The sequence below is a fragment of the Phragmites australis genome, chromosome 10, assembly GCF_958298935.1.
Source record: "Phragmites australis chromosome 10, lpPhrAust1.1, whole genome shotgun sequence".
Taxonomy (NCBI): Eukaryota; Viridiplantae; Streptophyta; class Magnoliopsida; order Poales; family Poaceae; genus Phragmites; species Phragmites australis.
In genome coordinates, this window is record NC_084930.1 from 1,766,250 (window position 1) to 1,788,027 (window position 21,778).

Genomic DNA, 21,778 nt, shown 5'->3' on the forward strand with positions numbered 1-21,778 from the left:
GATCGTAAGAGTACTTCGGGTGGGTGCCACTTGCTAGGTCGGTCCCTTGTTTCTTGGTCTTCTAAGAAACAAAATTGTGTAGCCTTGTCAACCGTGGAAGCAGAATATATAGCCGTCGGAGCATGTTGTGCTCAAATCCTTTATATGAAGCAAAACTTGTTAGACTTTGGTGTAAATCTAGAGAAGGTTCCACTTCTTTGTGAAAATGAGAGTTCCATAAAACTTGTTAATAATCCAGCTCAACACTCTCGCACAAAACACATAGATATCTTTCATCAGTTTCTTAGAGACCATGTGGCTAAAAATGATATATCTCTTAGTGGTGTAAGGTCGAAAGATCAATTGACAGATATCTTCATTAAACCTCTAGATGAAGCCACATTTAGTAGGTTACGAAGTGAGCTAAATATTTTAGATGCTTCTAACGTCATGTGATGTCCTTTTCATATAGATGCACATCATGATAGGCGTTTGTCTAACCTTCTGAATTTAGTGATGAACATGGGTCTTGCTTGAGTCGGTGACCTCTTTGTTTTGCTCAAGACATGTAATTGAGTTCACCATGAAGAAGCTTGAAAAGGGAAGTAGTATGATAAGATATTTTATTTTATTGCTACGCATTCGCATGTCATATAATTTGCACTCATGTTTAAATTCATGCACTTGTTATGCATTGCATGTGCATTGTTGGTAGATATCACAAGGAGAATATCACTATTTAAGATTGTTGTTCACTTTCTATCTGAACATACACCTCTATCAATGTGATTAGACAAATATAAGTGCTTAATGCCTATCGAGTCATGTCCTAGCGAATTTAAAGCCTTAATCTTTAAATTCATAGGCAATATGGCTCAAATATTTTATTGGAGTTTTCTTCCTCATTTCTTTAGTTTTTATTGCCTATTTCAAAATTATTATAAGATAGCCATTTGGAAAATATTTGGAAATGAGTGTTTGAGATGGTCAGATTTCACTCAAACTGATCCAAACATGTGTTTTTGTTTAGTGGTTATTTGAAGTTTGAACTCAGCGCGAGATTTTAGTTCAGCTGAATTCTTTCCTTCTCACTGAATGGTCCGGTGATCTTTAGTTTCCTCTCAACGGACCATCCGGCGCTCTGGTTGTCAGTGTTGCTAAGGTCTCTGAAAATTTGTCCGGTGCTTCCTCAGATTGCCTCACCGGACCTTGTGGTGCTTGTATCACTAGCAGTGAAATTCAGTATGTTTGAAATAGTCCAGCAAGTTCAAAATTTTCCTCACTGGACCATCCGATGTGCATAATGGACATTTAAGTCAAAAATGGTGTGGTTCTCAATATGATCAATCATCGGACTATCTGGTGTTCCATTTTTAAGTTGGAGCAAATTTTTAGACGTTCTGTTAAATAGAGTTGTGCTTTGTTTGATGCTCACTTGGCCTATCACCGGATCATCCGGTGATTGAGTTTTCGACAGGACCCACATGTCATATAACTACTTCGCTTGGTCGGCTTTCTCCTTCCCATCGAGATCTCTCGCGCCGCCGAGTCGCCATTCTCGTCGCCTCGCCAGCTAGCACCCTTCGCGTAGCAGCCTCAGCACCACAGTCTAGTGCTGCCACCACACCTCATCGTCGCCATAGCTTGCCGTCACTAACAAGCAAGCTCACCTCCAGTCATCAAATCCACATATTCATCATGGTGAGGCTTCTTCTCCAGTGATTCCTTCGATTTGCAAAACCCTAGTGCAAATTTGCTTAAATTCCATAAAATTTCATTCAAATTCAAGCAAATTCAAGTCAAATTGCTTCAATTAAAGTTCAATCCTATGCAATTGTTCCTCATTTAGAGTCGCAAACATGAATTCCTAGCATGTTCATCTAAACTCTCCACAAACTCATGCTTAGGACTCAAAATTCGGGCAAAATTCATTCAAAATTCCTAAACTTGAAGCTCTCGATCATCCATATATTCATCTTTGATCTTTTAGATGGATTGTGAGAACCGCAACATGAGCAAGGCCATCGAACAACCCAAAAAAAAGAAGTCGAAGGAGCAGAAGGAGTGAGATCGGGCGATTGCAGCCGCTGATAACCCTGTCTCTCAACGAGGATTGCAGATTAGAGGAGGAGAGGTGTCTCCATCACGTCAATCCACCCGCACCCATCAGGCAGCTGGGTTGGGTTCTACTCCATCTAGCTAGGAGAGCCGAAAGAGGGCTTGACAGGAGCCTCAACTAGAGTCCGAGACAGAGCAGACAGCTCAGACAGAGCAGGTAGAGGAGCCGCAGCCTCATGGGGAGTTTTGACTTTTAGAGTTGACTTCATACAAGTCTTCGAGGATCAAGAAGCCCCGATTCGTACCGATTGCCAAGTGGTTCACACCACAGAGGGGTGAGGGAGTCAGCTCCAGATTCTGGACAATTCTCCAGGAGAGCTTTCACGCGTCATACCTCAAGAGTGGGGTCAGCTTGAGTGTTCATAAGAAGCTCAACTGGCACTATTTAGAGTTGGTAGCTGGAGGTGTGGACATGAGAACACACTTTGAGGCTTTTTTAGGGCTTGTAGAGTTGTTGTCAGGAGTGAGTCATTACGTGGAGGATTGAGTGAGAGTCTTTTATGCCACGATCTAGATAGCACCTGAGAGAAACTTCATATATTTCATGTTTCGAGGAGAGAGTTGGAGACTCTATAGGAATAACATTCTAGAGGCATTGGGTCTTCAGGCGAGCTCTCGATCTTTGCATGAGATAGTACACCCTCACGCTCATCCACCTCACCGTCCTCTCGTTGGTGGAGTGTTCATGATAGACGATGAGATTCGACCGATCTTTAGGCACCCTTTTGTTCTAGGATCACCCTGAGTGCCAAACATGCTGATTCCTTAGGTGAAGGTGTTACACATGGCTTTGAGACATAGCCTACTCCTAAGGATTTGATATGGAGAGGCGATCACCAGCTTACAGTGGTGGCTAATTCTATCTATACTCACTCACCAGTGCTTTGACGTAGTTGACCTGATCCTGTGTGAGATTGAGGATGTGATTGCATAGGGGATGACCATGGCCAGACAGCAGTCGTACACTCATTTCATATCTCATTTTCTTTCACATTAGGTTAGGTTCCCAGAGTTTTTTTCAGGTCTACGAGCAGTCTCCCACGCACTTTAGTGTATATACTCCCAGAGTACCTTCAGACAGATGCCAAGGTCAGCGTGCGATGTTCCATGCTCAGGAGCAGGTGTCAGCTGCTAATAGAGAGAGTAGCAGCAGAGGACCAGGCCCTTGTAGAGGCCGAGGCAAAGCTCCCGCACGCTTTTCACCTAAGTGATAGCAACTCGGATTCTTTGGATCTTGAGTATTTCCCACCGGTCGCTAGGTCACACGACACTGAGGCTGAAGGATCCTCTCAGGCTGTTCCTACGACTACAGATACTTTAGCACATGAGACAACGCCCTCTGTGCCCCTGCTGCACCTCCGTCTGAGTTTGTTCTCATCCTTCAGCAGATGCAGCAACAGCAGACAACCTAGACCAAGCAGTATGCCAAGTTATAGGCAGACATGCTACGCTAGCAGGAGCAGCAACAACATACCACATTAGCAGGACTTTTTTTTCTCAGGCTGACAGAGAAACAACGACTGCATGTTCACATTCATATCCGGATGTCTTGGTTCTCTCTTTCAGGCATCAGGCCTTCAGCTACCAGTAGCTCCTCGGGCACCAGACCCGGTACATAGTCCTCTCTTGAGCAGTGTAAGTGATCTTTTGGGAACACCAGTGTCAGCTTTTCATCTGTCACCACTCTTCAGCACTGGTATCTTTTCTCATCCTGTCGGGATTACGCAGAGACAGTCTTGCCTTCTCGTTATACACCGTTGACTTCTGGCACTCTTCGTTTTGAGGACTCACCATAGCTGACCGTACCATCTCAATAGTCATCCATTCAGTCTCCACCTGTCTTTCAGTCTGCTTTTGAGGAGCTCGATGCAACATTACAGGAGATGGCTACTCAGGGTACCGGCACTACCAGTTCCACCCCAGCTCCAGCTTCAGAGGCCCCTACAGAGACAGTACAACCTCCTCAGCCCATTGTTGACCTCGCTACCGTTGAGCTGTCAGATTCAGATACAGATTCAGGCTCATTGTTCGAGGTGCAACCATCAGCAGCAATGCCGACTTCCTCCCCTCCTCCGGCTTCAGGTGTCTAGGAGTTACTCTTTTTGGTGCTTAGATGCCGAATGGGGAGAAATTCTAGGTGATAGGGGGAGTCTTTTGTATTGGAGAGAGATTGTAGAGTCGCTAGTCTAGGGTCTTTGGGGTCTTGTGTAGTCTAGAGTCGGAATGTTGGTTTTTCATGGCTTTTGATGTAATGACAAGCTATTTAGCTCTTAATTGATGTATTTTGCTTGTCATCATGTTGTGTTTCCTTTTGTCCTCAGTTTTAATTCTTATTCTACTAGCATGATATGTTATTCTAGTGTTAGGTTTTCTTTTGCTTAATTTTTATATGTCGTTAATTGCCTAGTATGATAGGGTGTTATTCAATTTATATGTTTATATTCTTATTTGTGTTGTCATCAATCACTAAAAATGGGGAGATTGTAGCATCTAGGCTCCTGTGTAAGTGGTAAGTATTTCGGTGATTAATGACAACCGTATCATTGTGACTAACGTATATGTTTTGAAGGAAATAAAAACTTAGTTTATAATGATTGTATGAGTTTTCTTGTCACTCATGAGATTCTATTGAACGATCAAATGATATTTGCGTCAAAATTAAGGATCTTCTAATTCAAAGTGACACAAGGCAATGAAGGATACTTAGCGTAGATATAGGTTTATTTCTAATCTTTTGATCATACTATAAAGAGGGGTTAAGTGTTATAACTTGACTTAGTTGAGTCTAGACTTATTTTGATGTACACTTACGAAAATCTAGCACTAGATATCTCAAAGAAACCCATGAGTAAGAAGTGAAGAAGTTAGTGCTCAAAGTCGATTGAATCGGATGAGCCTTGGAGTTTTTTTTTCTCACTGGGTTGTCTGATGTTGAAGGACTTGTACTCACCGGACCTTATTCTTGTTCTGAGCAGAAGCTGAATGACCTCACCGGATTGCCCGGTGATGGTAAATATGTGCACCAGAGTATTTAATAGAAGGAACATTTTCTGAGAAAAATTAAGTTAAATACACCGGATTGTCCGGTGTTCAGAAAAGATGAACACCAGAGCATTTAACATAAAGTTGAAATTTTCGGAGGAATTGGAATTCAAGGCATCGGATGGTCCGGTGTTGTAATGTGTAACACATCAGAGCATTTTTAGACTTGGTGTCTCGGTGCATGGGAAATGAACTCACCAGATTGTCCGGTGATATGGTATGAAGAACACCAGAGCTTTTCAGGCAACGGCTACTGATAGCTGGTAGGCTAGCTTTTGAAAAATGTTATTCACTGAATTGTCCGGTGTATACACTAGACTATCCAGAAAGTGTAGGTGATTAAGTAACGACTAGATTTAGATCTCTAGCCTATATATACCCCTTACTCGGCTTTATTCATCTCTCTTGCAATCCAGAGGAGTTCATACACTGTGTGTATCATCAAGAAGCAAGGGAGAGTACTTGAGTTAATTTACATATCTCTATGAAGGTTAAGGACTTTATTAGTACTTCAAGAGTAATGACTATGCATCTAACTGTTGTTTAGACTTGATAGGGATCAAGTGAATCGGTTAGCTTGTTACTTTTGGTGGTTAGCAACACCTAGCCGGTCATGATGATTGAAGATGTTTTTGATGAGTTCTTTAAGTTCTTGTGGGAGCCTCGGTAAGAACTTTTACTTGGTTTCATGTCCGCTAATTCGGAGATGGAGAATTGATGATCACTAGTGATCACTTGAGTCTCAAGGACTTAAGGGGGAGCAATATTCTTGTGTAGATGCTCCAACAAAAATTAGGAGAGAGTATTAACTCTTCGATACCTAAAAAAATCGATGTGCTCTTTCCCTACTCTCTTTCTATTCTACAATATACTTCCAGCATCTACTTTAATACAAATTTCAATTCTATAATTTACTCTTAAGATATATGTTTGCATGTTTGTTTTCTATGTTCTAGCTTGCTTGCTCTAGTAATTATATTTTTTTTCTTAGAGTAAGGTTGCTCCTTATTTTAAAAATCAATGATTATTTTAAAGTTTGATTAGAGTTATATTCACTCACTCTAATACCATTTGATCTTTTCAGTGGTCCATCCATGGCCCTGGAGGCTGCAGCCTAGCTAGAACATGCCATCGCTATTTTTCTCACATGAATCGTGGCACTTACGGCGTGATCCGACGCATCGATTGACTTGTCAGCCTAGTTTACACCTTGTCGAGACTTGATAGGGAGATGCATGCAGGTGTCAAGCATTGCACTGCCACCGGAAAACTGGAATACTCCTGATGGCCAACGATTTTACTGGCGGCAATTGACAAGAGAATCTAGTTGTCCGGCAAGGTTGGGCAGAAAAATCCAGGGAATAAAATTTCGATGGAATTTTGTGAATTTCAGTAATTTGGAGGGAAATAAAATATCTAATTTTGAACTTTTTTTCACTAGCTTTTTGAGACTTATCGAATCGATGATAAAAAATAATTGAAATTTTGAAAAAGTATACAAATTTTGGTCTTTTACGGGTAAATGAAAAAAATTATAAAACAAAATTGAAATCCCGGAAAAACCCCAGCTTTTGAGCAAAGCCATGCAGTAAGCCGGCAAGAAAACAAAAGAGTCGGAACCCGGTGGCGAGCTTACCCGGCCGTCATCTCTTTCCCAAACAAGATCCTGCCTCTCCCTGTCATGGCGGATAGTTTAATCTCACCACCCTCCTGCCCTACTTTATTATTGCCTCCTCCACCCTGCTCCCATCTCGCCATGTCCTCTCCCTCTCTCTCATCGAGCCTCTTCTCTGCCTCCTGAGTCCTGGTCTCCGGGCGCCATGCGGGTGCAGTGCGATGTCTGCGGCGGCGAGCCGGCCGCGGTGCTGTGCTGCGCCGACGAGGCCGCGCTCTGCTCCTCCTGCGACCGCCGCGTCCACCGGGCAAACAAGCTCGCCGGCAAGCACCGCCGCCTCCCGCTCCTCCACCCCTCCGGCTGCGACAACGGCGACACCGCCGCCGCCGCGGGGCCGCTCTGCGACGTCTGCAAGGTGCCACGCCTGTGCTTGACCCATCGATGCTACGGCGAACCTCACGCGCATGCGTGGAGCTGAGCTGCTGCTGATATTTGTCTCTTTCGTGCGTTGTGTCGTGTTGGATTGTTGCAGGAGCGGAGGGGGCTGGTGTTCTGCGTCGAGGACCGCGCCATCCTGTGCGCCGACTGCGACGACCCCATCCACAGCGTTAACAACCTCACTGCCAAGCACAGCCGCTTCCTCCTCGTCGGGGCCAAGCTCTCCGCCGCGCTCGTCGACCTGGCGCCCCTCTCCCCGGACTGTAGCGGCGGCTCCGGAGAGCCCGACGACGTCGCCGCCGCCTGCGCGCAGGACTCCTCCACGAACAGGAGCCCGGTTCTTGAGAGCAACAACAACAACAACGGCGGCAGCAGCATCTCGGACTACCTCACCAACATCTGCCCCGGCTGGCGCGTCGACGACCTCCTCTTCGACGACGCGGCGTTCTCCACCGCCGCGGTACGTTCTAGCCACCCTTGATCTCCTCGCCGTGTTCTCTCGACTGCCTCATGGTCATTGGAGTGGGCACTAAAATATCTTGGCGGCTCTTGGAAGCAGAATGCCGGGCGCGGCGAGCACGAGCAGGTACCGTCCATGGATGCCAACCTCTTCGACGCTGTCGCCGCATGGCCGGAGAAGCGCGACGCGTGGGCGGGCGCTCTGGGCCTCGAGGAGGTGCCGGCCGCCATGCCAGCATCGGCAGCGGCGAAGGCCGCCAAGCAGGGCCGCGTGAGGGAGAGGTACTGGAACAGCGACAGCGACAGCGACGTGTTCGCCGTGCCAGAGATCTCGCCGCCGGCTCCACCGACCAAGAGGGCGCGCCCGTCGTCGTTCTGGTGCTTCTGAGCCTGTATCAGTCCGGCGAGCTAGCTCGATAGCTTGTGTGATCCACTAGACCACTACCACCACTAAGTGGAGCTTGCTGTTACTACTACTGTTAGTGCTTAAACTCCCAGTTAATTTTACTGCAGTAATGGCTTAGTCGTGAGATGTTGTTACCGTATTGTGATCATGTAACGTGTCATGTGTGTCACCTCCTTGTTCCTTTCACCACCGATCACCAAGGCATCATGGTTTGCTCTGCTTAATTACAGTCTTTTTTGTGCTTGGTAGAAAGGTTGACAAGATTGCTCTGAGTTATACCAAATGTTAAGGTTATCTGAAGAACACTGTACTGTCATCTTGTGCCATCAGAACAATATCCACTTTTACACCGTCCTAAAATATAAATTACACAAAATTCAGCTGAATTGCAGGATTGTCCTCTTTATCCAATCAAAGGGTCTGAGATCATGAGTTTGGATATATAGTATATATTCCTTTTTTTAGAGTGGTTGCTAGCCTATGCAATAGATCTTTACCCATTGTGCTTGCTAGTTGGAAACAAATCCTCCAACTAAATATCTCCAGTGCTTGCATAGGCAAGACTGATACATCTGATTGTGGCAGTAAATCTAGGCAAGCTTATTGTTAGATTGTAGGGAGAATCCAAGTGAAGTAGACCTCTCTGTGGGGCTGAACTAAACAAGAATCAATGCTCATGTAGCTATGTTTTGCTGACCCCTCTATTAGCATCTCCTTACCCTTTATTTTTTTGGGTTTTGCGAAACGTATCTTCTTACCAGGTGCTTCCAATATCGTTCACCAAATTATTATTTTTGAACGAAATATCGTAGACCAATTAATGTATCATGGTTTGCTCTTCTCAATTACAGTAATGCCCCAAGTAAAACAAATGACAGAGATGCTCTGAATGATCACTACAACATGCATGTTAATGCTAACCATTTACCATGATGATACAAGTCAACTTTGAGAATGGTTAAACTAAATCCCTCAATAAAACAAGTACACGAGTGTACGACTAAGAACAAGGAAACAAGAGCTGGACCTAGATTCTTCAGTGAAATGACGCGCAAGCCGTTTGCGTGTTCTCGAAATGAGAAGAGGAACTGGACTTGATTGATTTTGATATCCCGCCTCCTTCAATTATATGAGAACGTATGACTTGAAGTTGGAACCAATTTTACATCTGTTTGAACTCTGCCTGTTGAAAAGAAAGTTTGGTACTAGCTGTGCTTTTATGCAATCACAAAACTGAGGCTCCCTTTGGAACACAGAATTGGTTCCGATTCTAGCCAAAACGTGAAACGTGAAACGTTTCTAGCCAAAACTTTTCAGAGAATCGGGTTGAATCCTTGAAACGGATTGAGAGGCATTTCACCCGATTCTTGCCTACTTTGCTCTTGTTGCTTGACCGGACACGCTTGGCCGCCACTCGGGCCGCCGCGCCGCCTGCTCGTGCGCTGCCCACTTGGCCGCTTGGGAGAGAGATGAGGAAGGGAGACAAGGAGAGAGATATTATTTGTGTGAAAAGAAAAGTGAAATAAATATTATTTATATTAGAATAAAAATAAAAAAGTAAAATAGTCTATTACACCACTTCTCTCTAAATACAGACAATCTAGTCAAACCATCTAAAAAAGTAAAACAGCTAGTCAAACAATCTAAAACCAAAACGTTTTTAAAAAAATATGGATCCCTATCAAACGTACTAATGACATGAATGTTAAAACAATTGTCTCAGAGTGAATTGAACTCTGCCAGTCAGAGATTCCAAGTGAGCTGCATCGGCCACATGCTCCCATCGCAGCCAACGCAGCAGCCAAATCTCTGCACCGTTTTGGGGAGCTGCAGTTGGAATAGATGCATCCCCCGCTGCTCTTACTGAAAATACTGTCGTCGGCTTGGACGTTTCTAAGGTGAAGACAGTAGTGGATTTAGAAAAAAATAATTAGGTATCTTATTTGCTATGTTAAAAATTCATATGTCCTATTTATTAGCTTATGAGATGTCATATGAGCCTGATATATATGATGTATAACTAAAAAATAAAAAATTACTCAATATCCTGTACCATAGTCTTGACATGGGTCCGCCCCTGGGTGCAGATGCAGGAGATATTTTCAGCGCGCACCTGATATTTCCTTGATTGGCATCAGAGATTTTTCTCCTCCAAAAAGATGCATTCTGTTGAGTTCTGCTAGCCATTAGAACACAAAAATATTTCTGTTTTCAGTTTGTTGATATTTGCGAGGGTGATTATCCTACACCTCCTAGCTAGAAACGGCTTTGACATTTTTGCTATGGTAAAAGCAATTCCCCAGTATGGATAGTACAAACGTCGCCTATCCAAGTTGGGGAAATGGAGAATCGCATTTTTATTCCCCGAGCAAATCCATAGCAGTATTTTTCTGCATCACCGTTCCGATCCAGTGACCCCTTTCGTCACGTAGCTAGCTGTAGCTCCCAAGCAGGCAGCAGCCCCGCCGCCGTCCCTCTCTCTCCCCAGGACACGCCGTGTCGGCGTCGTCAACGCACGTGGCGATCGAACCGAAGCGCGCGAGGTGACCCGGGATGCGTCCCCGGCCACACACGTCTACGGGGAGACGAGCGCCGCCGCCGCCGCAGCGAGACGAGAAGCGCGCCAGCGTCGCCGCGTTATTAGTTTCTCCTCGTTCCTGCACCATGGCCATCGATGGAAACTCCGGCGCGGCTGGCTACCAAGAGATGCATGGCTTATCCCTCCCTGGCTCTCACGCACTTGATGCTTCTGATCGGCGACGGCGAGGCTCCTCGCGGCGGCGGGGGCACGGCGAGAGCTAGCCTCCACGAGATGGAAAAAGGGTCCTTTAATTTACAAAATGCCATACAACTTCACTACTGAACCAAGTGGTTCTTGATTAAGGTACTCATGGTCATGACTAATAGTGACACATTTTTTTATCTTCCCAAGAACACGCAAAGAGGCCCGATTCGAAAAATAAAAAAGGACACCCAAAAGATTGCGTATCTTTCCATTTATAAGAGTGATGTGTGTAAACCTCTGTATAACATGAAAAAAAATCCATTTATAATTTGTTCCACTCCAATCTCCATCGTTTGGCCAACGCAAAATCGAGCCGAAAGATTCACATCTGTCTCAAGCAAGCAAGACGAAGCCTTGGAATTAATAATTATATGAGCACTTGTTCCGTAGTTTTTCTGCTGTTTTTAGATGCAACAGGGCAGTCCAAGGTGCCAACTTGGACAACTCGTCTATATAGTATCCTCGAAATTCTGATGAATCATGAGCCACCCATCCCTTCAATTCATTGAGAGGAAAAAATTCCAGATGTTGCTGGTGTGGGATGCCACTTGAATTGTCAATTTGGTGGATAAGGACATGATTAGGACTGTCTATCTTATCTAACGCAGCTTGGTAGGGCATCCTGGGACATGATTAGCTTTTGTTTGGTTCGAAACTAAAATTTGATTGTTTCTCGAAAAATTTGGTTGGCCAAATTTTTTCTGTAGCAAAGCTATACAATATTTTGGTGTCTAAAATGGTCGTCTTGATTTTTAACTGGCTAAAATTTTAGTTTGATCTCAAATAAAGACTACTTGATACGATCAAATTTTAGCATAATCTCAATTTTAATATGACCAAATTTTAGCTTGGGTTCTCGAGCGCGAGAGCCAAACAATCCTTTTTTATTAGTACTAAAGAATCCTAAATTCTAATATGGCAGTGGTAGGTATAAAGGCCCTACCAAGTAGGGTAATGCACTGCTGTAATCCTTTAACTAATCTTCAGATTAGAAAATCCAATCCAATCGTTGTTTTGTCTCATCTGAAAAAAGCGCATCTTGTATTTCTCATCAGAGAATTGGGCAGAGCAGGGGTCATAACATGCTCACCTGCCAAAGAGTCGGCAGAGAACTACAATTCAGATCTCGTTTCGATCACAAGAATGTTCTCCGCCCGTCCTCCTCTGCGGGAATTAAGCTGTTTCCAATGAAATTCTTGCCGTCAAAAGTGGTGCTTCGATGAATCGATGAACATTGAAGTATATTTCTCGAAAAAAAAGGAATAATGAAGTATCGAACAATCTGACAATCAGTTTTCATAGACCTTTTCTTTTCTTTTCTTTTCGAGGAATTGAATCACACTATTTATACTGACGGATATGGAGCACCCTGAGATGATCAGAGTTGGATAAGCTACGCCTCAATATGGGCCAGACAGACGGAGCAATAAAATGGCTATCACTTTTGCATCCAAAGTGAGAGTGAATCCTCGGCTGTACTTCATTTCGGCTTTCACTTTTGCACACCTGAAAGAGTACAATAAAATGGCTGGCCTGGCCATCTTTAGACACGGTTCAGTTCACCTTTCAGGACGATTCTAATTCTCGCGCACGCGCTCGGACGCAAACTTTTTTATCCCACGTCTTTTCTTTTTTTAGAAAAGTTTGCACGGAAAAATTTTCGCTTAAAAAGTTTTGAGAAAAATTTAGCTCAAAAATTTTGAAAAAAAAAATTAACGAGAAAAATTTGCTCCAAAGTTTTGAGACACAGTTTCCAGAAAAAAATTATGTACGTCTCACACATTCGTCCGAAACTTTTTTTTTTTTTTGAAATACATTCGTCCGAAACTTGGCTGCGCTGACGCGCAGAAAAGGATTTTCGACCCTTCAATGGGTCGTGTATCGTTTGGGCCGTGTGTAGTGAAAGGCCCAAAAACCGAATGAGCCGTGGAAGTTGGGCTGCTCATTGTCCGGAAGCCTCCCCATGGCAGTAGAAAACCAACGGCCCGGCCCGGCACGGTTGCCTTGCCCATTTTAACGATCCTACAACGGGAAAGGACAACCAAGGGAGCTCATGGATTTCGTCGTTATCATTTGGTTCCATCTTTCTCATAATTACAGCTTTACCCGTCCACTTGTTCCTATGTTCTGGTCGTACTGTAATACTCCGTTAGATCATAAATATTTAACATTTTAATCAAAATTTAGTTAAGTTTTTAAAACTATGATCGTTAATAATTTTTAAAATATTTAGTTTTAAAATATAAAAACCATATGTATAGATTTGTTTTGAAATATACTTTCATAATAATATATTTGTATTAGATATTATAACTATATTTAAAAAAAATAGTGGTCAAAGTTGTACGTTGAAAATCGTAAAATTAAAAAACATCATATTTTTTTATAATAGATAATGCTCCTCCTAAAAAAAGATAAAGGAGGCAATGCTCCAATCACAAATGGACGCCGCAACCTGTCCTAGAAGAAAAAAATGGACGCGCCAACCAAAATTGAGTCCCACATGTCCACCTCAACATCATTGTTAAGCGACGGGCACAAAAATCCTACTACCCAACTATTGATTTTATTTATCCAGTAAAACCAGGTTTCTAGCACTAAAATATGAACAAGAGCTTATGAAGACTAGTTTTTGTGATTAAGACATGTCCACGTCACCTACATACAACACAGTAGACAACATCTTATAAGTGAGCTTTTTAGTTGATCAAGACTCAAGAGGGGATGATAACTCGTTTTGGGCAGACGCGGATCTTGGGGTGATTTTTTTTAAAGAGAAGTAGTAGAGAGATGGAGTGGAGGAGGAGAAAAGGAAGAGCAACTATCTAATTGTTTCTCTTGTCTCCGTCACTATCAGATAAAAAATAAGAAAATATCTAGCTAACTATTGACATAAAATCAAAAAAATTCAAAAATTTAGTTAACAGAAAGCTAGCATTTGGCAAGAGAAAAATCTGACAATCAATAAAAGCAAATAAACCATTCGATTTTTGAAACATGATGACTATTAACTTAACGGGTTAAAAAACCAAAATCCAATGGCAATGAGATTAGAAACCACAGTATCACAACTGTAGTAGACATGCGCAGACAAGAAGCTAACACATAGCTAACCGTCCACCCGCTATGCCTTCAATATATTACATCAACCATACAGTCATTCTACCATTAAAATCAAAATATAACAAACACATAGTCCCAATAAAAAGAAGACCCATACATAGTAACAAAAGTATGATTGCAAGTAATCAGATGAAAATTCGAAGGAAAACCACCAATATCAAACAAAAAAGATTGGTGCCAACTATTAAGCAGTTCAAATAAGAAAAGAAATAAAAGTATGATTGCAAGTACACTATGATGGATCAAATCACAACATATTAACATGTGAATTAAAAAACAGTAATTCTTAGTTGTGCTTATTCTGCAATATTATACTTATTGAACAATAAATCATTGACAATTTGATCCCGAATGTTCTTAATGTCATCTTAAACTCGAATCCTCTTAATATCATCTTGAGATAACTCATCCACCAATTTAACACCGACATTATGTAGTTACATATTGTTGATTAAAATAACTCCGCAATCAACAACATAAAAAAATCATGAGAATCAAATGATGATAGAAACATAGTAATGACCACAATTCAGTGAATGTATGCATTGTTTCGTTTAAGAACATATGGATAACTAATACTGAGCCTGTGAAAAGGCATCTCAGCATAGACAAAGACATCTCACGCATGCTGAAACTTGACACCTATATTCAAATTTTATAAATTTTATGATATATAAATAAACAGGTACAACTCTAAAATAGAGAAAGAAAGAGTGAGAAACAAAAAATGGAGACAAAGAGACAAAGAAAGCAACAATAGATAGAAAGAAATCTTGAATATGTGAAAAAAAACATCTCAAATGCAACAAGGACATCTCGTGTGGAATAATACAACACCTTTAATAACACAAACAAATATAAGATCAACATATTACATGAATAAAAATAGCTAAACAAGCAGAAGCAAAGAGAGATATACTTATAGAGATACAAAGAGAGAAAGATAAAGATACTTATAGAGAGATTAAAAAAAAGGTAGAAAACAAGAGAGAAATAAAGATAGATATAGAGAGATAATCAGATAAGAGAGATTGAGAGAAATATAGAGATAAAGAGATAAAGATAGTGTTCGATAGAGAGATAGAAATGTTATATAATTATAGAGAAACGTAGATATACAGAGATACTCATAGAGAGAGAGGGAGGGAGAGAAACAGATTCAGAGGGTAAAAAAATAAATATAGAATGAGTGAGAGGTAGAGACAAAAAGAGAAAGAGATAAAGGTAGAGGTACACACAGAGAACATTGGCAATTAAGGTTCAATTAAGATTATAAACATTGGCAAGGGTACATATAAATTGTTGAGACACATCTAATGAACACATATATGCACATCAGAGTTAACTATAGATTACTTAAATAACTATAGGTTTATTATTCTAAGATTTTATAATGTAAATGAGAGAGAAAGGAAAATCCAGAGTTGCTGCAAAGGAAGACTGAAAAAAATTCACAAAAAAATACTGATAAATTAAATAATAGCTTCCATCAATGTCCACAAGGAGGACATATATTTTATTCTAATTTTCTTTTTGAATGGCGTACTTACTTAATCGCTAGGGACATTATGATTTATTGTTTACTAGAAAAGAGCAGCTCATAACATGATGCTTGCCCTTAGTAATGAACTACAAAGGCATGCATGTTTCCCTAAAAAATACAAACTATATCCAAAAGAAGCCCAACTCTACATGACAAGATCAAAACATTTGATGGAGATTGGATTGGATCAGGTAAAGTTTTTGTGTCCTATTTGCACGTAAATGGTGGACCAAAGTCTAATGTTGCTAGATCACTATAGCCATTGCAATAGCTTCAGAAGCAATTTAATTCTAATCATGTTAAAATAAAACACCTGCACATCAAATGGGATTTTGCCCATTTCACATAAAGAGCAGCTCATAACATGATGCTTGCCCTTAGTAATGAACTACAAAGGCATGCATGTTTCACTAGAAAATACAAGCTATATCCAAAGGAAGCCCAACTCTACATGACAAGATCAAAACATTTGATGGATATTGGATTGGATCAGGTAAAGTTTTTGTGTCCTATTTGCACGTAAATGGTGGATCGAAGTCTAATGTTGCTAGATCACTATAGCCATCGCAATAGCTTCAGAAGCAATTTAATTCTAATCATGTTAAAATAAAACACCTGCACATCAAATGGGATTTTGCCCATTCCACATAGTTGATCTAAAACTATCAAAGCTAGGAGTACAAAATAAGGTCATGTTACCACCATAACATAGATTACGAATGTTAGGCCACTACCAAAAGCCTGAAGGGGTTGCATGCTGTAAGCACTGAAGATATTCTGATGAATCCAATCTGCGACCTATGTAATTTGGAGGTACCACATGGTCATCCTTAATAGCATTCTCACCCACAATACGGAGACAGAGATAAGCACAGATCTTCATGTTATGGAAGCGCTACTCATCCTAGTAGGATATGAATTATTTATTATGAATTTATCCTACGATTCCATCCCTGATCCCTGAAGAGCAAGTTGTTAGACCATCTCCAACTATATTCTCTTCATTTCGTTCTCTTTCTAATTTCTCTCTCTGTTCTCATTCCTTTTATTTTCTCTTACCTCCAGTAGCTTAATTTTGAACGAATTCGTGAAGGGAAAAGAGAGAAAATCCTGTTCTGAAGAGAATGACTTTGGAAATCCCTTTCGTGACGAAAACCATAAAGTGAAACTGTTAAAGCGCTGAAAAGAACGAAAATCACTTCATAAAAGAATTTTGACCCCTGACGAGAATCTCTCGAAGATAATCTAAGGGAGAAAAAAAAACTCAAGAAATTACTGGGGTAAACACAAGAGAGGCAGCAGTAATAACAAGAGGCACTCCTCTTATCTCCACTCGCTAGCAAACCCTCGCAGCAGCACCAGCAGCAGCACCAAATCTCGTCGCCCCGCCGACACCGCCGCCGGGGACCACGAACGGACGCGCCGACTTCGGATCCGCGTCTCGCCGGGCTTCGAACGTACGGCACTGAACGGACGCGGGATTTGGCTGCTCGCCGCCACCGAACGGCCCGCTGGATTTAACCACCGCAGGCACCGAACGCGCAGCTTCTCCGGGCTAGGGAGATAATCCATGCAGCCGAGGTCCCGCATTCGCGGCCGCGGCCCACCGCCCTCGGGAGGACGCTACCGTCGCCGATCCCCGCCTCCGCCCTCCCCGCGCCACAAGCGCCTCCCGCGTGACCCGCCCCCTCCCCAGTCGCAGAGGCGCAGCCCTGACCTACCGCCGCCGCGGCGCTACGAGGAGAATCACCTCCCCGGCGGCTCCGCCGTCTGCGGGCGTTCGCGTGCCGACATCCTGCTCGAGGCCGGCCGGCTCGCCGCGCACTACTTGGTCGCCAAAGGCGTCCTCCCCGAGGACATTCTCCGGGTCAGGGAGGACCCAAAGCGCAATCCCGTCTCCCGCCCCGAGCCCCCCGTTCCCGCTCCCGGTCCCGCTCCCGCCAGCTACGTGAGGAAGCGAGGCGAGGACGACGGTCCGAGGTGGGGGCGGAGTGGAGGCGGAGCTGGGGTCTGGGGCCGCGGCAAGGGGGACGACGACAGGCAAGTCCGGAGGTCGGGGTGGGACAGCAGGAGCAACAGCTTCGACGGCAGGCGTAAGCACAACGACGGCGGCAGCGGCGGTGATGTTGACCTGGGCGTGGGCGGCCGCCGGACACGCGACTACGATGAGCCGAAGAGACGGCCAATGTCAAGGTCCTATTCACATAACGATCGCCGGGCGTCGGTTGATGGCAGAGTGGATCGAAGGAGGAGAAGTAGGAGCAGGAGCAGAAGCAGAAGCAGGACCAGGACCAGGACCAGGAGCGACTACGGTGGCAGCAGGAGGGATTCAGAATGGCGAGCAGGCAGTCGTGATTTGGATCACACCAAGGTGCCAGACTCTGGCATTATTCCTGCCGCTGCTGGTGATGGTGATGTGCACTACGCAGATGGTGATGAAATGCCAAGGCAGCCGAAGGTACCTAGTTCTGTGGTGGTTGCAGAGGTGAATGACAGTGCTGGACAAGCTATGGCTATCGAAGATGGGCTGATGGAGTCAGAGATCATTGGACTGGATCATGCTCAAAACATTTCTGAAGACGAGGATGGCGAGTTTGCAGAAGGCATTTCTGAAGACGAGGATGGTGAGTTTGCAGAAGACATTTCTGAAGACGAGGATGGTGAGTTTGCAGTTACTGGCTTAAATGATGAAGATGGTGGTGAAGTGGATGTCTCCCAGCGCCAACTGTCTGATGTGGATGTCCATCCATCGGAGTCTGTTGAGGAACCAATGCATATGCAGCCCCAGCTCAGCAATGTTGAGGACAAAAATGAAACTGGCACTGCACGCATGGATGCATGCATGGTAGAACCATTGGCAGACAACAATGGTTGCTCTGAAGTAAGTTATGAAATGGAGGCTCCACTGGGTGAAGTTGAAACTGGTGTTGGTGATCTTAATAGAGATGAACAAGAGCTGCCAGCTTGGTACAGAATTTTTGACCTCAACGCCGTCGAAACTCCAGAGGGCTGTGAAATGTCCAAGATTTCTGGCGGTCCTCCTGCAGAGCATGTTAGTGATTATGCGCCTGATTTACTCGGTCGGATGAACGAACAAGCGAACTATGATACTTCACAAACTCAAGGTCAAGATGGGCATGCAGGGTCTAATCACCTGTTGGAGGATGGGCATGATTTGAATAACTGTGATCTGAACAATGAGGCTGATGAACATGCACAGGATGATACTTTAGAAATTCAAGGTCAAGATGAGCATGCTGGGGATAATCACCTGTTGGAGGATGGACATGATTTGATTAAGTATGATCTGAACAATGAGGCTGATGAGCAGGCACAGGATAATCACCTGTTGAGCAATGAGGAATTACTTCTAAATCATGGCATGGCTGTGCATCATTTGGATAATTGCCATCTGAGCAATGAGCAAATGCTTCTGAAGCAAATTGCGGATGAACAGGAACATGATCATCAGGAGAACAAGCGGATGCTTATAAATCAGGGCACTATAGTGCAAGGTTTGGACAGTCACCATGTGAATGATGAACGGTTGCTGCTAAGTCATGGTGCGGATGAGCATCAAGATGAATATCACCGGATGGAGCAAGAGCCCATGCCTTTTCCTTTGGGTGTGCATGATTTGGATAGCTACGATCTGAAGAGCGAGGAAATACTTTTAAATAAAGGTGAAGACCAACATGCAGCAGATATATGCCATTTGAAGGATGGACAAATACTTTTAGATCTGGTTGCGGATGGAGAAGGTAGAGTTCACAATATGGGCAATGGGCGAACAATTCCAGTAATTGATCTGGAAGATGATTACGAAGAGCAGTCTGATACCAGGGATACTGGGTAATATCTAGAATCCAAGTGAGCTTCTTAAGATTCTATTTATGGTAGTATTGAGGGGGAGAGGAGAATCCTTGACACTTGAACATGTTCACTGTACAGAAGTGATATCTCACATAAATACACGGATAATGTTCTACAAAAACATACCTGTTCTCAAGACCAGCAAACCTCAAGTTTTCCGGACAATCCTCAGACTACCAAACAAGCAGCTTCTTCTTCATCTGTTACACCAAAATTTGGAATGGAAACAGGTGTATTGGAAGGGGTGCTGTGAATGCACAGCACAGCAGCACAGGTAAGAATACTATTTAGATATATGTCCTTGCATCAAGTAAAACATCATGATTGACAAGTAAATTGTTATGGGATATCACTTACTGACTAATGCTAGGAATCGACTTCTCATCTGTGGACTCTTCATATGTTCAAGGGGGAATTGATGTCCATGCTCTATTGATGTTTGTTATTATTTGCATTAGCTGTCACTGTTCTCCTTGATTTCAGTCAGTAACATTGCATTAATTTACTGTAACCATAACCTCTCTTTATATTGAAACCGTATTTTTCCTTTTATTCAGGTATTGCATTTGATAAAATGCTATTATGTATGCCCACTTCGTGCAGATTTCCTTTCTCAGCATACTTATGACTCATTGTTTTAGTCGTACTTCTTATGTATCACGTATTCACATGCATTTGATCTGGAGCATGACAAAGATACCACCATCCCCACTTTAATGTGGTCCTACAACTTAGATATCAACTATGCACATTCAATGAAATAATTGGAGATGAGCCTCATATATTGAATAAAGTAGTGCTAGCCATGGAGTATAGCCAAGTATATGACTATGTGACATTGGAGACAATAGAGTAGAGCTCTTTCTTTTGTTTGCCAAATAATAATGGTGGATGGAAATCTACACATTACAGTTATAATGCATTGCCCACAACTGCACCATATAGCAATTCTTCATGTTAGTTGTGATAATGCTTTTTAGGCTAACGAGTCGTTCTTCTGCATTAAAACCTTACATGTAGCATTCTATACACATTGCAATTCTTCATGTTAGTTGTGATAATGCTCTTTTCTGATGATATTTTCCTAATTACCTCAAATAGAAAACGATGGATGTATGCATAAGTTTAAGATGCTTGAGCTCTGCACGGAGTCACATGACAATGCAATGAAACCTGGATTGGGCATTTAAGTGATGAAAATTGCCGGTTATTTCTTGAAACTGGGTTATTTTCCTTTTTCCATCAGTTCCGGTTGATTATTACTGATGAACATGCATATTAAAACTATTTGAGTTCAAAGAAAAAATGAATATGTTTCAGATAATCATGGCACCTTATGGCCGTGTATCCATTTCAATACTACTTGCATGAAAGTTAACAATTTTACGCACCACAGTAGTTGATTTCTCCCATTTGTTTATTTATGTTTCTGCATGACCAATGACTAGTTCGTCAGTCATGAGTTCGGCTGCCTTGTGTACTTGTGCTGCAGTACACAAGTTCTATTCATTTTTTCAGTCCCCTGATTTATGGACTGAAGAAGCTCTTTTTTTTTTGTTTGGGGGACGGGGGGGGGGGGGACATCTGCGAATTTTACAGTTTACTTTGCTACAACTGTTGGGATGTAACAACTACATTTGTGTTCCTTTTGCGATCATCATCACCATTTAACTTATTGCCTTTTTTTGTTTCCTCAGAAGTTATCAATGTCTGGGGCCTGCAAACCTCTGAACTTGGGAAATCTTCATGAGCCCTGTTGTTTGTGCACTCAGACCCTACATTCTGCATCAGCTTACTGTTACCCTGGACCACGAGAAGCTTGCACCAGACCGGTTGCTGAAGTTAGTTGATTGGTCATTGTTTTGTATGTTGGGTAATACTCCTTTCAGATTTCTAGTGGTCACATTAGCATGCTGGTCTAGTGATACTTCCGACCCTGAAATTAACTGGTATTAATATAGATGTCGCGCCGCCGGTATGTCTGGTAGCTGAAAAGCTCACACTTTTTTGACCGGAAATGTTATGCAGGTGTTAGTCGTCCAACCATTCTGTGCTGCGGCTGCTGCCCGTGCTCTCCTGCTTTGCATCGTGAAGTGCAAGAAGGATACTCGGGTGCAGCTCATCAGGCAGAGGTTGTACGCATCTAATGGCCAAACATAAGCTTATTTTCTGCAGAAGGTTTCCTGCCTTGTACTCTTTGGATTGCAGAGGTAGTGCTTGATTTCAGATTGCACGAGGTGTGCCTGCAGGAACCGAGTTGGATACAGATTCAGTACTCTTTGGTTTGTGCAAACTTCCTGCAATATATCGTCCAGGAATGCCATGAACTGGGAAAATCGATACCTTGGTCTGAGCACACTGGTGTGCATAATACCATGATAAATTACTGTTGATGTT

At 42.9% G+C, this 21,778-nt stretch overlaps 2 protein-coding genes across 2 annotated transcripts; both read left to right on the forward strand.

Moving 5' to 3' along the window:
- The first annotated feature begins 6,737 nt into the window (after positions 1-6,737).
- On the forward strand, positions 6,738-8,360 carry LOC133883760 (B-box zinc finger protein 20-like). Its single transcript, XM_062323194.1, has 3 exons — positions 6,738-7,169; positions 7,287-7,652; positions 7,752-8,360. Exons 1-3 carry the CDS (start codon positions 6,960-6,962, stop codon positions 8,037-8,039), a joined length of 864 nt encoding a protein of 287 aa, XP_062179178.1. The 5' UTR covers positions 6,738-6,959; the 3' UTR covers positions 8,040-8,360.
- Positions 8,361-16,810: 8,450 nt separating this feature from the next.
- LOC133931284 (uncharacterized) lies at positions 16,811-21,772 on the forward strand. Its single transcript, XM_062378138.1, has 3 exons — positions 16,811-19,360; positions 19,460-19,655; positions 21,079-21,772. Exons 1-2 carry the CDS (start codon positions 17,079-17,081, stop codon positions 19,632-19,634), a joined length of 2,457 nt encoding a protein of 818 aa, XP_062234122.1. The 5' UTR covers positions 16,811-17,078; the 3' UTR covers positions 19,635-19,655; positions 21,079-21,772.
- Positions 21,773-21,778: the final 6 nt, after the last annotated feature.

Coding starts and splice junctions, on each gene's coding strand:
- LOC133883760 (XM_062323194.1), top strand. CDS start 6,960: ATGCGGGTGCAGTGCGATGTCTGCGGCGGCGAGCCGGCCGCGGTGCTG. Junction 7,170..7,286: donor CGCTCTGCGACGTCTGCAAG/GTGCCACGCCTG, acceptor GGATTGTTGCAG/GAGCGGAGGGGGCTGGTGTT. Junction 7,653..7,751: donor CGGCGTTCTCCACCGCCGCG/GTACGTTCTAGC, acceptor TCTTGGAAGCAG/AATGCCGGGCGCGGCGAGCA.
- LOC133931284 (XM_062378138.1), top strand. CDS start 17,079: ATGCAGCCGAGGTCCCGCATTCGCGGCCGCGGCCCACCGCCCTCGGGA. Junction 19,361..19,459: donor TCTGATACCAGGGATACTGG/GTAATATCTAGA, acceptor TTCACTGTACAG/AAGTGATATCTCACATAAAT.